The 16,377-nt window shown below is 35.7% G+C and overlaps 5 protein-coding genes across 5 annotated transcripts; 4 read left to right on the top strand and 1 right to left on the bottom strand.

The window, feature by feature from the left end:
* Positions 1-763: 763 nt before the first annotated feature.
* On the top strand, positions 764-3,403 carry AC631_00312 (uncharacterized protein; the record flags this gene model as incomplete). Its single annotated transcript, XM_015609142.1, has 1 exon — positions 764-3,403. One exon carries the CDS (start codon positions 764-766, stop codon positions 3,401-3,403), a length of 2,640 nt encoding a protein of 879 aa, XP_015469959.1.
* A 139-nt stretch (positions 3,404-3,542) lies between these two features.
* On the bottom strand, positions 3,543-5,300 carry AC631_00313 (uncharacterized protein; the record flags this gene model as incomplete). The annotated part of the gene is made up of 1 exon (XM_015609143.1): positions 3,543-5,300. One exon carries the CDS (start codon positions 5,298-5,300, stop codon positions 3,543-3,545), a length of 1,758 nt encoding a protein of 585 aa, XP_015469960.1.
* A 161-nt stretch (positions 5,301-5,461) lies between these two features.
* On the top strand, positions 5,462-7,006 carry AC631_00314 (PIG-S family GPI transamidase component; the record flags this gene model as incomplete). The annotated part of the gene is made up of 1 exon (XM_015609144.1): positions 5,462-7,006. One exon carries the CDS (start codon positions 5,462-5,464, stop codon positions 7,004-7,006), a length of 1,545 nt encoding a protein of 514 aa, XP_015469961.1.
* Positions 7,007-7,244: 238 nt separating this feature from the next.
* On the top strand, positions 7,245-8,234 carry AC631_00315 (ribonuclease; the record flags this gene model as incomplete). Its single annotated transcript, XM_015609145.1, has 1 exon — positions 7,245-8,234. The coding sequence occupies one exon, from the start codon at positions 7,245-7,247 to the stop codon at positions 8,232-8,234; it is 990 nt and encodes a 329-aa protein (XP_015469962.1).
* A 1,758-nt stretch (positions 8,235-9,992) lies between these two features.
* FAS1 (tetrafunctional fatty acid synthase subunit) lies at positions 9,993-16,214 on the top strand (the record flags this gene model as incomplete). Its single annotated transcript, XM_015609146.1, has 1 exon — positions 9,993-16,214. The coding sequence occupies one exon, from the start codon at positions 9,993-9,995 to the stop codon at positions 16,212-16,214; it is 6,222 nt and encodes a 2,073-aa protein (XP_015469963.1).
* Positions 16,215-16,377: the final 163 nt, after the last annotated feature.

Below are 16,377 nucleotides of genomic sequence, written 5' to 3' on the forward strand. Positions count from 1 at the left end.
TATTTTTAAGCGAGTCTAGAACCGACTTTCTAGAACTTCGCTTCTATTATGACGGACTTCTTCCCAGAATAGAAATATTCTCCAGGCTTACGTGTCGCGTGCGTGCTTACATAACGGTCGATGCCAATGCTTATATCATCTCCCAACCTGTCTGACTTGTTGTTGTGTTTAATCGTATACTCTTCACTCCTGTTAACTTGGCATTTCAATAGCGGTTTATTGCTTGCTTCGCAATACCGAAGTAATTCTATTAATTACTATAGTAGCCAACTTAACAATAAAAGTTATCAATTGGCATTTTTTTTTTTATGATAGATCACTTAATTACGATTAGGTCAATCATATTTCCTTCATATACTAGAAAACTCTAATATTTGAACCATTTGCATTGTAATCCTTGTAGCATATAAGGCGCTTGAATTTTCTGAGTCAATAATTGCAATAACAGCATCATTAAAGAACAATCATGCATAATGTACTGATAGATGGTGGGAATAATCGAAACGGCGGGAGAAATGCGAAATTTGGGCTGTTAGGGTTATATGCACTCTGGGGTTTACATATTTCCTAACGGTTACTAAAAAAAAGTTGCTTTAGAGAGAAACATAGTAGTTTTGAAAGATAAACAGAGGGTAATATGGTATCAATAGGGATAACAAAACGTGGACTGGGGTTTATGCCTTCCAAACCATCCCCCTTGTCTACTTACAGTCATGGACTGACAAAAGAGTATGGGGGAGATGGCGCAGGTTGGAAGAAGCTAATGGCTAAAGGACAGACTGAGATACGGCATGAACAAGAAGAAAGCAGGGAAGAAGGTAAAAACACGGGGGAATCTGGTGATACAATCAGAAATTATACTGGCTACGTTATTGATAGTGATGTAGAGCAAAATAAAGTGCCAAGGGAGGTATTAGACATTCTACAAGCATTTCCAATTTTCAAGCAAGCACCGGAGTCGTTTGCGATGAAAGTGGCTTCGCAGCTCAGATATAAGGTCTATGGACCAGATGAATACGTGATTAGGAAGGGAGAGCCATCGGAGTCGATGTACTGGATTTTGAAGGGAACAGTGAATATTGGTGACGGAGAGTCGATACATGCGGAGCTCGGACTGGGGAGTTTTTTTGGTGAAGTGGGAGTTATATACAATAGACCGAGAACAGCTACAGTCGTGACCAGAAGTAAAGTTGTGGTGGGAATAATGGGGAGCGAGTCACTCAATTTGGTATTGCAATACTATCCTTCGATAGAGAGGAAGATCAGAGACGAGGCACAGGGAAGACTAGCTCTGCAAGAAAAGAAATACAATACTGGACTACTCAAATGTAATAAAACATATCACAGTAAAGTTGAAGGTTATCGAGACGAGCATCAGACCCATCCTATTCCGTTTCTCAGAATTCTTAAAGATTTTACCCTTTTTCAACAAATGCCAAGTTATGTCGTTGACGAATTACTATCATGTGCGGAATTTGTAAAGGTTCCCATGTTAGATTATGTTTTTAAGAAAGGTGATAAGGACGTAGATGTTTACTTCATTGTTAGGGGTAGAGTAGAAATAATCGATAATGAGTTGGATCCTAAACTGGGTAACAAATTGACAGCGTTAGAGTCAGGTAATTCTATTGGCATTTCATCATTCTTATCTTATATGAAAGGAAATAAGAGCATTAGGAGATTCGCTAGTGTTATGTCTGTTTCACCATTGGAATTGCTTAAAATTCGAAGTGTTAAGTTGATGTCATTGTGTAAACAGTTTTCCTTTATTATAGATGAATTAGAACATGAAAGCTTTAATAGGGCTTTCTTGTTTTCTCCCCGTAAAACTGATACAAAACCAAACAGCCCACCTTCAACCAGACTTTCTATTGAATTTCTCATGAACGAAAATGAAGATAATTTACCTGAAATTACCAATCATTCACAGTCTAAGAAAAAGAAATTACAGAACCAGCTGCCATCGTACACTACAAATAGTTCAGGGTACGAAAATGTTTCTCCCATTTCACCTATTTCCCCGTTGGAAAACATAGATTCATTTTCTGCGCAAACGCAGAAAATAACCACAGCCGAGGCACATATCAATACTAAAAAGAGGAAGTTAACGGCAGATATACACTCACTTGATTTTCTTGATGAGAGACATTCTGCAGAACCCGAAAGAGAAAAGTTCTGGGACCATGATTATAGATACGACGATAATAGAATGAAATTAAGGAGCAAAAATGAAGTGCACTCAAGACATGCTGCCGAATCACTATTTACAATGATAATGCTGAAGGTGTTTGAATATTTGACCATTCCTGAATTGATGAAATTGAGAATAGTATGCAAGCAATGGAACGAAATACTATCTACGGCCCCAGGGTTATGCAAGAAGTTAGACTTAACACCATGGAATACATCGATTGATGATAAATCATTAATATCAATAACAAACTTTGTTGGGGCGAGACCACAGGATATTGACATATCAAATTGCTTTCATATAACGGACGAGGGCTTTAGTTATATGGTCAATGAGATTGGTATATCCGGAAAAATAAAAGGCTTGAAAATGGAATCTAATTGGGAAATTAGTGGAATGGCTATAATGGATTTAAGTGTATCAATAGTTGGTAAACATTTGGAAAATATTGATTTGGCAAATTGTCGGAAGGTTCGTGATGATGTATTAGAAAGGCTTACCGGTTGGGATTCAAGAGAGAGAAATCAAACGAATAAAGAACTCGAAGAAGGCAATAAAATATCAGATGTCAGTGTCGGGTGCAAGAACTTGAAAGCAATTAACGTTGGATATTGTAAGCATTTGACGGATAATATAATGTATCATATATCTCAGAATGCTAATGAAAGATTGGAAAGCTTGGATTTAACAAGATGTACGACTATTACTGATAAGGGATTCGAATATTGGAATAGAAGACATTTTCCAAATTTGAGAAAGTTATCTTTGAAGGATTGTACTTTTTTAACTGATAAAGCAATAATATCAATTGCAAATTCAGCAAATAATTTAGAAGTTTTAGACTTGAAATTTTGCTGCGCTTTATCAGATGTTTCAATTGATATGTTGTGCTTAGGTTGCCCAAAATTAAAACATTTAGATTTGTCATTCTGCGGAAGCGCTGTTAGTGATTTCTCGCTCGCTAATATCTCGTTGCATTTGCGATTCTTAGAAAAATTAATCCTAAAAGGTTGTATTAGAGTTACTAGAGCTGGTATAGACTCATTATTGAGTAGTTGCTCTATGTTGAATTATCTCAATGTTAGCCAATGTAAAAATGCTCATGTTTATCCAGGTGGTGTTCAGGCTCAAATGTTGAAAATTCACAGTCAGACGAAAACTGCTTTTGTTACTGCTGGGTCTTATAAAAATATTGTTGAAATTGCGGTTTAAACCTCTTTTTTCCATATTTAGTTTGCTACATGATCTTACCAGCACCATTGATAACATGATAAGCTATATTGTACATTATATTATTTATTCTTATTATAGCTAGGTGTATTATAAAATAAATTGTAAATTATATTGTTATTTAGCGCTTCTTCCTCTTTTTTACTTTATCCTCAAACTGGATAAATGATATTGGGATTCCTTTAGAATTCAACAAATCTACAATCAATTTGCCATGTGGACCCTGAACTGTAACTTCAGTTAACTTTGGATTATGAGTACAGGGGCCGATAGTTGTGGAACCAGAACATTTTACTTTTAATTCATCCGACAAAATATGCGGCTTAATGTAATACTTTTCAAAGTCCAGTACTCTTGTAACGACCTTTCTTCCAATTTTCATTTCAGTAATAACCTGAACCTTAGGAGGTTCACCTTTGTTCAATTCGATTTCATCATTGTCAACACTTTCGCCAGGTTTTAAAATTTTATACAACGGCGAAAAATTGGTCAAGAATGACTTGAATACTTTATCTCTTGGATAAGAACCAAGGCCTAAGTTGGAAATGCTATTGAGCGTATCATCGAGCACAATTTTTTTCGGATCTTTTTTATCCATCAATTGTTGAATTTTGATATATTTATCTAATAATGATCTTAATTCAGGTGCAGTGTACAAATTCGAGAATGGATGGTCTACCTTATTGAAGAACATTCTCGATTTATTAGTCGGTTTATACAAGTAAACGATCGATAATTCATTCGCTTTATTCTTCTTATTTCCAACAGGTTTCTCACTAGACTTATTGGAATTATTCGACAAAGAACTTATGGGCTTATGAGGTACAAAGTTTTGAATGATCGGATTTTCTTTTGAGGCTAAACTAACAATTGATAAATCGTCTCCTTTCCCCTTAATTTGCACATAATTCAACTTTTCCATAGCCTTTAAAAATTTTGCTGATTTTTTCCATGAAGTTTTTTTAATGTTGCAATACATGGGGTCAATGATAGGCAAATTTTTATAAATATGGTTAGACATGAACGTTGATGAAGTTATTGGTAACACGATTGTATCTTGTTGAATAGACTGTAGAAGAGATCTAGTAAAAAAATTATCAACATCTTCTACTGATAATTCTGATAATTCTTCAGCAACGTCGTCCATACTAGTACCTATAGAATTTTCATTACTGACTTTATTGCTGACTTCATTTTCTATTTTTGGCTCTGCCTTAGTTTCATTATTTTCGTTTTTATCAGTCTCTTCAGAAGCAGGTTCAGATTGCTCAACATTTAGTGGTATATTAATATTGCATTCAGATGGTACAGGAATATCAACTAGTCTATTTAAATTGTACAACTCATCATGCATGCAATGAAGAACTTCAACAGCGGTACCAGTTCTACCGATAACTGAATCAAATTGAGGCATATTCAATTTGCAGCGGCCTATAGCTTTTATAACTGTCGGATTCTGACTGTCAACCACACCAACAACTTCACCTTTTACTGCTCTGTTGTCAAAAGGAGGAATTGTACCCGGTAACATTAAATCAGCACCATTAGAAAGGATCTTGATAACATGAGGATGAGTCTTAACCATTGGTAGAATGAAAGGACATTTCCACGTAGTGAAAAGGGTAGGAAATAACTGAGAGTCTCTAGATTTAAACCATATAGGTGTTTCGGTTTCATCGAAATAAATTGTTCCAGAATACCCTTGGACACTTTTAAAAGAAGCTTGTTTCGTAGTTACAGGTAGAATATCATGCTCACATTCTTTAGTGATTTCTTGTTGGGGAATTTTGTATATATTGCAAATATTGGTCAACAACTTTCTTCTTTCAGAAGATTTGATATTTGCTGATGCTTTAGGTTGTGGATCCTTCTTAAACATCTTCAAATATAAAGATTAGTATAATCTTTGCTTCATTTCTAACACTCTTTTATAACAATTCTTGAAAATTACACAAAGTACTTTTCAGTGAGATCAGTAGTTAGTTGTACGAAATAATTACAAGAGGAACACTATAATAAATTCAGCATAAGAGATCATAGATGACTGAAAAAGATACAGAGAATAAGAACAGGGAGGAATTATCCTCAATAACTGTTGTTAGACGCGTCATAGTCTTTGTTATTTTGCTGATTATCGTGTTTCTTGGTATACCATTATGGAAATCTACAACAACAATTCATAGGGCTGAATTGCCCATTGTTCAAGTAAAAGAGCATTCAATAAGCCTTCAAGATCAGATTCACTATAAAATACCTGTGTATTTAGATATACCGAACTCATTAGTATGCTTCATACCACAAGCCCAAGAATTGCTTGATAAGAAAATATATAATGAGTATCCAGAACTAAAAGACTTTTGGGCTATTGAATTAAGGAAGATTGATGATAACATAGACGCTCAGGACGACTATATTGTTAAGTTTGAATACCTTCCTTCACCCAATAATGAAGAAGAACAAGATCCAACAGAATCTTTTTTCATATCTCCATTCAGTAAAGAGACAAGGATCACAATTACTGATAATGTGGTCAGACCTAAGAAGGTTGACGAATTTTTGAGCATCGTTTTAACAGAATATATTTTTAAAGGAGAAATTGAACAAATGAGTGATATAGTAAGAGGAAAAAATCATGATTCTAGAAATTTAGTCATGCCATATTCATCTAAATATAACATTGTCATTTCGTTATTAAGTGAAAATGGAAGACCAATAAATTGGGAAATAGAGAAGGCATTAGGATCATTTGAATTGATTTTTTTCAAATTGAACCATTTCGCTAACTTTACAGTAACTTCTCAAATTCAATACTATTCGACATTGACTTACCCTCCAAACTATGATGAAAGCAAACAAGCATTTATAATTCCCGAGTCAGGATTATCGACATTTGTGAATTTTGGTGACTGGAATTTAATTACTCACGATATAAATCCAAGTATTAATTTCATATTATACTTCCCAGAAGCTAACTATAACTCCAAGCCCACTTTAATTGAGAATTCTAAAACGAATTCGTTTTTAATTCCACAATGGGGTGGTGTAGTGATATTTAATAAAGATATGAAAACAGAAGGATCGGATATTAACGAGAATGAATTATTACCCGTAATGGAAACATTTGCCTCACAACTTTTTCAATTATTGGGTATGCCATCTCAACCTAGATCACCAAGTATTAAGATTGATTCGTTATCCAGGACCATGACACATAAAAATTTAAAGCAGTCATTGGAGAATTTAGAAGCTTTATTGACTTTAACGAATTCATTAAATGAAATATCAATTCCTGAGTTGACAAAAATATATGTAGAAAAATCCATACATTACTTAGAGGAATCGATTAATGAATTAAACAATGGCAACTTTTATTTATCGATGAAGTACAGTTCACAGAGTTTAGAAAACTCTGATAGAGCATTCTTTGAAAAAGAAATGGTGCAGCAAGCATATTTTCCAAGTGAACATAAGTTAGCAGTATTCTTGCCATTATTGGGACCCCTTTGCTCAATTGTATCAATTGGAGCTTTGAAAGTAATAAAAGACATAAAAGCTAATAGAAACAATAAGGTTAAGAAAGAGTAATACTGCCATAGAATAAAACAAGTTATATAGTTAATAAAGGCAAAAGATATATAATGTAATAGCTACATAGAGTCATTGTTGGAGACGAATTTAAATCCTCTCATCAAATAAGTATACAGAATCTCTGCTCGTCGTTGTTGTAATCAATCCGCACAATTATGAAAAATTTAGTGAGATGTAATCAATTTATTTACTACGCGGAAATTTCAAACTCTTCTGTTAAATATTAGAATTAAGCATGGGTAAATTATTAGTTAATGGCTTAGGATTAGGATCAGTTGGTATAGCTTCGTACTTCTGGGGAAAATCATCTGCTCCAACTCCAAGTCCAACAGCAGTAGAACCACCTAAATCGGTTGTTCCAGGTAAGAATAACGGCGTTGGTTCATTTGATGCATCTAACATAAGGCCAGAAGATTTTTACAAATACGGCTTTCCAGGTCCAATTCACGATTTAGAAAAGAGAAAAGAATTTATTAGTTGCTATGACAGGAAGACCAGGAACCCATACTGGATTGTTGAGCATATTACGAAAGATTCAATCAGATCAACCCAAGGTGTTGATAGAAAGAAGTCAGTATTTAAGGAAGATGAAAACATACCATTAAAGTTTAGAAATAGATTGAGAGATTACTTTCGCAGTGGTTATGATAGAGGACATCAGGCTCCTGCTGCTGATGCTAAGTATCATCAAGATGCTATGGACGAAACATTTTATTTGACAAATATTTCGCCTCAAGTTGGTGATGGATTTAATCGGGATTACTGGGCTCATTTTGAAGATTTTGCCCGTAGATTAACCAATGAATACGACGGAGTTAGAATAATGACAGGACCATTATTTTTGCCAAAGAAGTGTCCCGAAAATCCAAATAAATACAAAGTTGAGTATGAGGTTATTGGGTCACCCCCAAATATTGCAGTGCCAACACACTTTTTCAAATTAATCGTCGGAGAGAAGAACGGCTCAAAAGACATTGCGGTTGGAGCATTTGTATTACCAAACCAGGCCATCGACAATGCCACGCCTCTCACCAGCTTTCAGGTTCCTGTGGATGCATTAGAAAGGTCAAGCGGGTTGGAATTGTTACATAAGGTTCCATACACTAATAAAAAAGATTTATGTAGAGAGGTGAAGTGTGAAATAATAGTCAGAGAATTTCCTAAGAACGCCAACAAGTTATTACCACAAGCCCCTCCCCAGGGATTGTTACCACCACCTAAATAGACGTATAGAATAATCAACAAACCTGTGATTATGTATATAAGTGAATTTTATACGTGTATTTTTCCTCGTTTGCTTGTTTGTAGGTCTTAAATTGTATAGACAGCATCGAGATTCAGATTGCAAACAATTAATAGGGGTACATTTTGAGCTAACACCCAATTCAGGCGGCCAAAATCAGAGGGATGGAAGTCAAAAGCGTAAAATGTTGCAAAACATTGGATGGCTTCGATAATATGAGACGTTAGTAACCTGGAAGGTGAACACAAATACATTTCTTAGTTCACTGTATAACACAGACACACAAGAACAAAAGAAGCATTGTACGCGAAGTGGCTGCGAAAAGCTTTCGACCTTAAGAGAAATCTATATTGTATTGGTGATTAAAGACCACTATTCGCACTACATGTTTTTCCGGTTTGCGATTATTGCTTTGCTTATCTTCTTCTTGCTTTGATGCTTATTATAACAAACGATCGCTGGATGTCATATAGCCCTGATACAAAGAATGGATAATATATCCAGACATTTGAAACTGACAGTGTATACTATACATCGAATAGTTAAATAGCACATAGTTAAATATACTAATCATACAAAATATAAACTACACCGACTGCAAATGTGACCATGTTATAAAACAGTTGTTATCTATCTCCAGGCTATATCTAATAATCATAGTATATTTCCCACATCCAACATCTGATATTGAGTCTACACAAAGATAATCAACAAACACAAATACAAACTCAATAATACTAAATCCGGACCTTTTTGTTGGTAGGTGTGCACACTGAGCCCAATAGGTCCGATGGTTCGATGGGTCGACCACGGCACGTCCTCATCGCCTACCACCAAAAATGTGCATTAGTTTGGAACCGCCAACCGTTTTTGAACGCCCAGTATCTTTCGCACTCACTACAATATAGTATTAGCCTACATCGTTTGATGATTACATTCGGACATAAACCGTAGATATTTTTGAAATTCATAATTGTCTACTACATATTGTACGTTTCCACACACTCTCTGTTAGTTTTAATCTCTCACATCCCTTTCACACAGTATATTTGACTGCATTATTCCATACTATCTTCTTATCTTCTACAATCCATATAATATTTCACCGTCGTCATACCGTAATAACACATTCTATATCAAGTGTTCATAGTATATACACACATACAGGTCCTGTATTTGTGCTACACATCTACACCTTTCTCTATCTAGTGCCAACATCGTGCCCACAGAGGTTCCCAACAATTTGCAGAATTTGAATCGACACTACTTGGCGCCCATCCTAATTTATTTGCGATCGTCGTAGTACATCATTACACAAAAGGCATGAGTTGCAAATACCCAAAATCTTCAAAACCGCCCATCAATAAAAATTTTGGTGTTATATAGTGTATCAGCGGCTAATTTATATATCAGAGTTTATCTTTCTTTAGGAGTTTTTTTTTTTTAGGATATATCTTTATTTAAGTTCGATTACCAAGCGATTGAACAATTAATACATTATATTGAAAGTAACTATTAGTTTTTAAAAGTACCACCGTTTATATTTATTATAATCATTTAGAACTAATTTTAGCCTATTCCCATCAGATCGCTATAATTGAAAAAGAAGAAATATCGATTTGCTAGAAAAAAAATCCATTAGCAGTTGTTTTAAGTTAATATACTCCCAATAGACAAGTGCTACATTTTACAAGCCACTTTAGCTATAAACAAATATTATAGATTATTTACAGAAACATAATGAGTACCACACATCGTCCATTTTCCCTAAATCATGGAACAATTGAATACACAACGTTGGTTCCAACAAACTTGTTGTTTGGATTCTCTCAATTAAAGGATCAATTCAACAAGACATTGCCTGAACCTACCGAAGGTTTTGCTGGTGACAATGAACCTTCATCACCAGCCGAGTTATTCTCGCAGTTCTTGGGTTATACCGCGTCGTTGGTAGACCCTAAGGCGGACGGACAATTCGATGAAGTGTTGAAATTTAGTTTGCATGAATTTGAGGTCAGATTTTTGTCTACTACCGATGTGCATTCATTTGCAGCCCGTTTGGTAAACGACGAGACGTACCCAACTACCTTGTCAAAGGTCAAGGGTATCATCAAGAATTACTACAATGCTGTGATCAACTCCAATGCTACCACTACTAAAACTGAATCAAACTTGTTGAAGAATGCCATGAGTATTAATTCTGACGGCAAGGCCAAGATTTTCGCCATTTTTGGTGGTCAAGGTAACACTGACGACTTTTTCGAAGAATTGAGAGAAATCAACGATATGTACAGCGGTCTCGTTTCCGATTTGATTTCCAAGATTGCAACTCAATTGAACTATCTTGTCAGAACTACAGAAAATGTTGACAAGATTTATACCCAAGGATTTGACATCTTGACTTGGTTAGCTAATCCTGAAAAGACTCCTGACCAAGATTATTTATTATCAGTACCAGTTTCATGTCCATTGATCTGTGTCTTGCAATTATGTCATTATACCGTGACCTGTAAGGCCTTAGGATTGACTCCAGGTGAATTTAGAAGCTACTTAAGTGGTACCACAGGTCATTCTCAAGGTTTAGTTACCGCTATGGCCATTGCGTCATCTTCTACCTGGGATAACTTTATCGAAAACTCCTTGAAGGCTATTTCTTTATTATTCTTTGTTGGTGCAAGAAGTCTCATAACCTTTCCAAGAACTACTTTACCACCAACTATGTTACAAGACTCACTTGAAAATAATGAAGGCAGACCTTCTCCAATGTTGTCTGTTAGAGATTTATCTATTGAACAAGTTGAAAGCTTTATCAAACAAACCAATAACCATTTACCAAGCGAAAAACACATTGCGATTTCATTGGTGAACGGTGCTAGAAACGTAGTTGTTTCTGGTCCACCAGAATCATTATATGGGTTGAATTTGACTTTGAGAAATAACAAGGCCCCATCTGGTTTAGATCAAGCTAGAATTCCATATAGTGAAAGAAAATTAAAGTTCTCCAACAGGTTTTTACCAATCTTCAGTCCATTCCATTCGCACTTATTAGAGCCAGCTACTGAACTTATCAATAATGACTTGGTTAATGAAAAAATTGATTTCTCTCCATCTGACGTTAAAATTCCAGTTTTCGACACTTATAACGGTGATAACTTTCAAAGTTATACATCCTCTTCAGAAGAATCTATTATTTTAAGATTGACTAAATGTATCACTGAATTAGCCGTTAACTGGGAAAAGGCTACTAACTTTGCTTCGACTCACATCTTAGATTTTGGTCCAGGTGGAGTTTCTGGTTTAGGTGTTTTAACCCACAGAAATAAAGAAGGTACTGGTGCCAGAATTATCATCGCCGGTACATTGGATACTGTCTCACCAGATGATGAATATGGCTTCAAGCAAGAAATATTCAACACTGCACCAAACTCTACCAAATGGGCTTCAAACTGGTTGGAAGAATTCAAACCAAAATTAGTCAAGAACAAGGCTGGTAAGGTTTATGTCGATACTAAATTCTCGAAATTATTAGGTAGAGCTCCATTAATGGTTCCTGGTATGACTCCAACTACGGTTAACCCAGAAATAGTTGCAGCAACTATTAATGCTGGCTATCATATAGAATTAGCTGGTGGTGGCTATTTCAATGCTCCATCCATGCAAAAGGCTTTAGAAGAAGTTAGAGACCATATCGTTCCTGGGTCTGGTATCGGAATTAACTTGATTTATGTTAATCCAAGAATGTTACAATGGGGTATTCCATTGATCAAGGAATTGAGGGAAAAGGGATTCCCAATTCAATCCATGTCTATTGGTGCCGGGGTTCCATCCTTAGAGGTTGCAACCGAATATATTGAAACATTAGGTTTAACTCATTTAGGTTTAAAGCCCGGTTCAATTGATGCTATTTCCCAATGTATTACCATTGCCAAAGCTCACCCTACTTATCCAATTGTATTACAATGGACTGGTGGTAGAGGAGGTGGTCATCATTCTTTCGAAGATTTCCATCAACCTATTTTACAGATGTATTCTAAGATTAGAAGATGCTCTAACATTGTTTTGATTGCTGGTTCCGGTTTTGGTTCTGATGAAGACACTTATCCATATTTAAGTGGTACATGGTCACAAAGTTACAAACACCCACCAATGCCTTTTGATGGTGTTTTGTTTGGTTCCCGTGTTATGACTGCCAAGGAAGCCCATACTTCATTGGATGCCAAGAAAGCTATTGCATCATGTACTGGTGTCCCTGATGGTCAATGGGAAAGTACTTACAAGAAGCCAACTGGTGGTATCATTACCGTTAGATCGGAAATGGGTGAGCCAATTCATAAAATTGCCACCAGAGGTGTTATGTTTTGGAAAGAATTGGATGATACAATCTTTAACTTACCTAAGAACAAATTAGCAGATGCATTGAAGAAGAAGAAGGATTACATTATCAATAAATTGAACAAGGATTTCCACAAACCATGGTTTGGTAAGAACGATTCTGGTGTTTGTGATTTACAAGATATGACTTACCAACAAGTTGCCGATAGATTGATTGAATTAATGTATGTCAAGAAGTCTTCTAGATGGATTGATCTTTCATTAAGAAACTTCGTTGGTGATTTCTTGAGAAGAGTTGAAGAAAGATTCACTACCCAGGCTGATTCTATTTCTTTGTTGCAAAACTTCGCTCAATTGCAAGATAATCCACAGGTTTTTACAGACAAATTCTTCGACCACTTTGTGTTGGCTCAAACTCAATTAATTAACGAGGAAGATTGCGACTTCTTTTTGATGTGCTGTCAGAGACCACAACAAAAGCCTGTTCCATTTGTTCCTGTTATTGATGAAAGATTAGAGTTCTTCTTTAAGAAGGACTCTTTATGGCAATCAGAAGATTTAGAAGCCGTTGTTGGTGAGGATGTTCAAAAGACTTGTATCTTACACGGTCCAGTTGCAGCTCAATTCACCACAAAGGTCAATGAGCCAATCAAGGATATTTTGGACTCAATTCACAATGGTCATATTGCCAGATTACTTCAAGATGAATACAGCGGCGATGAATCAAAGATTCCAACTGTTGAATATTTCGGAGGCCAACTTCCAAGTTCCGTTGAATCTGTACCTAGTGGAGTCTCCATTGAATCATCAGGTGACAAAATAATCTACAGGCTCAATTCTCAAAAATCTTTACCATCTAATGCAGAATGGTTAAAATTGTTAGCCGGCAATACCTTAAGCTGGTTGCATGCTTTTATTACTACTGATAGGATTGTCCAAGGATATAACCATGTTTCAAATCCTATTCATGACGTCTTGACTCCAAGCAGTGAAGCTGTTGTTGAAATTTCTCATCCAGGTAATTCTTCCAAGACTTCATTGGTTGTTTTGGAACAATTTAATGGAGAATTACAACCAGTAGCAAGCATTAAGTTAGTCAAGGAATCAGTCATTCAATTTGAATTGATTGAGCATAGAACTGCCGATTCAAAGCCAGTTGCCTTACCTTTCTTGTATACCTACGCACCTAAGGATGGATTTGCTCCAATCTTAGAAGTTATGGAAGGTAGAAATGACAGAATTAAAGAATTTTACTGGAAGTTATGGTTCGGTTCTAAGGTTCCAGTTGATTTCGATATTGATGTCGAAAATGCTATCATTGGAGATAAACTCACTATTACCGGTCAAGATATTTCTGAATTTACTCATGCCATTGGTAATAAGTGTGAGGCATTTGTTTCGAGACCAGGTAAGGTTACTTTAGCTCCAATGGATTTTGCAATTGTCATTGGATGGAAGGCTATCATGAAAGCCATTTTCCCTAAGACCATTGATGGTGACTTATTGAGATTGGTTCATATGTTTAACGGTTACAGGATGATTCCTGGTGCTGAGCCATTGAAGAAAGATGACGTTGTTTCGTCAAGTGCTGAAATCAAGGCTGTTTTGAATCAACCATCTGGTAAACTAGTTGAAGTTATTGGTACTATTTACAGAGAAAATCAACCAGTGATGGAGGTTACCTCTCAATTTTTGTACCGTGGTGAATACGTGGATTTTGAAAACACTTTCCAAAAGGTTACAGAGACCCCTGTTCAAGTTCATTTCAACTCTGCCAAGGACTTGGCTATTTTGAAGTCTAAGGAATGGTTCCACTTAGAAAAGGATATTGACTTATTGAACCAAGTCTTGACTTTCCGTTGTGAATCTACTTACAAGTTCAAGAGTGCTGAAGTTTACTCATCTATTACCACAGTTGGTCAAATTTACTTAGAATTGCCAACCAAGGAAGTCATTCAAATTGGTTCGGTTGATTACGAAGCAGGTAAGTCATATGGTAACCCAGTTACAGATTACTTGTCTAGAAATGGAACAACTATTGAACAGGCAATTAAGTTCGAAAACTCAATTCCAATTTCAAGTGGTGAAGAATTGACTTCTAAGGCTCCAAATACTAATGAGCCATATGCCAAGGTTTCTGGTGATTACAACCCTATTCACGTATCCAGAGTATTTGCTTCATATGCTAAGTTACCTGGCACTATTACCCATGGTATGTTCTCATCTGCCTCTATCAGAGGATTAGTCGAAGAATGGGCTGCCAACAATGTTGCTTCCAGAGTCAGAGCTTTCAAGAGTACGTTCGTCGGTATGGTTTTACCAAACGATATCTTGCAGACTACTTTGGAACATATTGGTATGATCAATGGGCGTAAGATTATTAAGGTTGAAACCAGAAATGTCGAGACTGATACCTTAGTTTTGTCTGGTGAAGCTGAAATTGAACAACCTATTACTACTTATGTCTTTACTGGTCAAGGTTCTCAAGAACAAGGTATGGGAATGGACTTATACGGTAGCTCTGATGTCGCTAAGGATGTTTGGGACAGAGCTGATCGTCATTTCCTTGACAACTATGGTTTCTCGATCCTTAATATTGTTAAGAATAATCCAAATGAATTAACTATTCATTTTGGTGGTGCTAAGGGTAGAAAGATCAGAGACAACTATATTGGAATGATGTTTGAAACTATCGGTGAAGATGGTGAAGTCAAATCTGAAAAGATTTTCAAGGAAATTGATTATACTACAACGTCTTATACTTTTGTTTCTCCAACAGGTTTATTATCAGCTACTCAATTTACTCAACCAGCCTTGACCTTAATGGAAAAGGCATCTTACGAAGATATTAAATCTAAAGGATTGGTTCCAGAAAATATTATGTTTGCTGGTCACTCTTTAGGTGAATACTCGGCATTATCTTCATTGGCAAATGTCATGCCTATTGAATCATTGGTTGATGTCGTCTTTTATCGTGGTATGACAATGCAAGTTGCTGTTCCAAGAGATGAATTAGGTAGATCTAACTACGGTATGTGTGCTGTCAACCCAACCAGGGTTAGCCCAACCTTCAATGATGCTGCTTTAAGGTTTGTTATTGATGAAGTTGCAAAGAAAACCGGTTGGTTATTGGAAATTGTTAACTATAATGTTGAAAACACTCAATATGTCACTGCTGGTGACTTAAGAGGGTTAGATACCTTGACTAATGTTTTAAATGTTATTAAGTTGAACAAAATTGATATTGTTAAGTTACAAGATACTATGTCTTTGGAAGAAGTAGCTGCTCATTTACAAGAAATTATTAGCGAGGTTTCGGCACAATCTTTAGCCAAACCACAACCTATTGACTTACAAAGAGGTTTTGCTGTTATCCCATTGAAGGGTATTTCCGTTCCATTCCACTCTTCATACTTAATGTCAGGTGTCAAGCCTTTCCAAAGATTCTTATGTAAGAAGATTCCAAAATCGTCAGTCAAACCAAACGACTTGATCAACAAATATATTCCAAACTTGACTGCCAAGCCATTCGAAATTACTAAGGCTTATTTCGAAGAAGTTTATGAATTAACCAAATCTGAAAAGATCAAGAAAATTATTGATAATTGGGAATCTTATGAGTCTGCTTGATTTATTTATATGTCTGTTTGTTTCTTTTCTATGATATTTATTGATTTAGATTTGGGGATTACTTAATTATTCTTACTATAATACGTGGTACTATTATAAGTAATGAATTAGTGAGTGACTTTTATATTTATAGGATATAATAATAATAATAATAATAATGTAT

Source organism: Debaryomyces fabryi (assembly GCF_001447935.2).
Source record: "Debaryomyces fabryi strain CBS 789 chromosome Unknown contig00004, whole genome shotgun sequence".
NCBI classification, from domain to species: domain Eukaryota; kingdom Fungi; phylum Ascomycota; class Pichiomycetes; order Serinales; family Debaryomycetaceae; genus Debaryomyces; species Debaryomyces fabryi.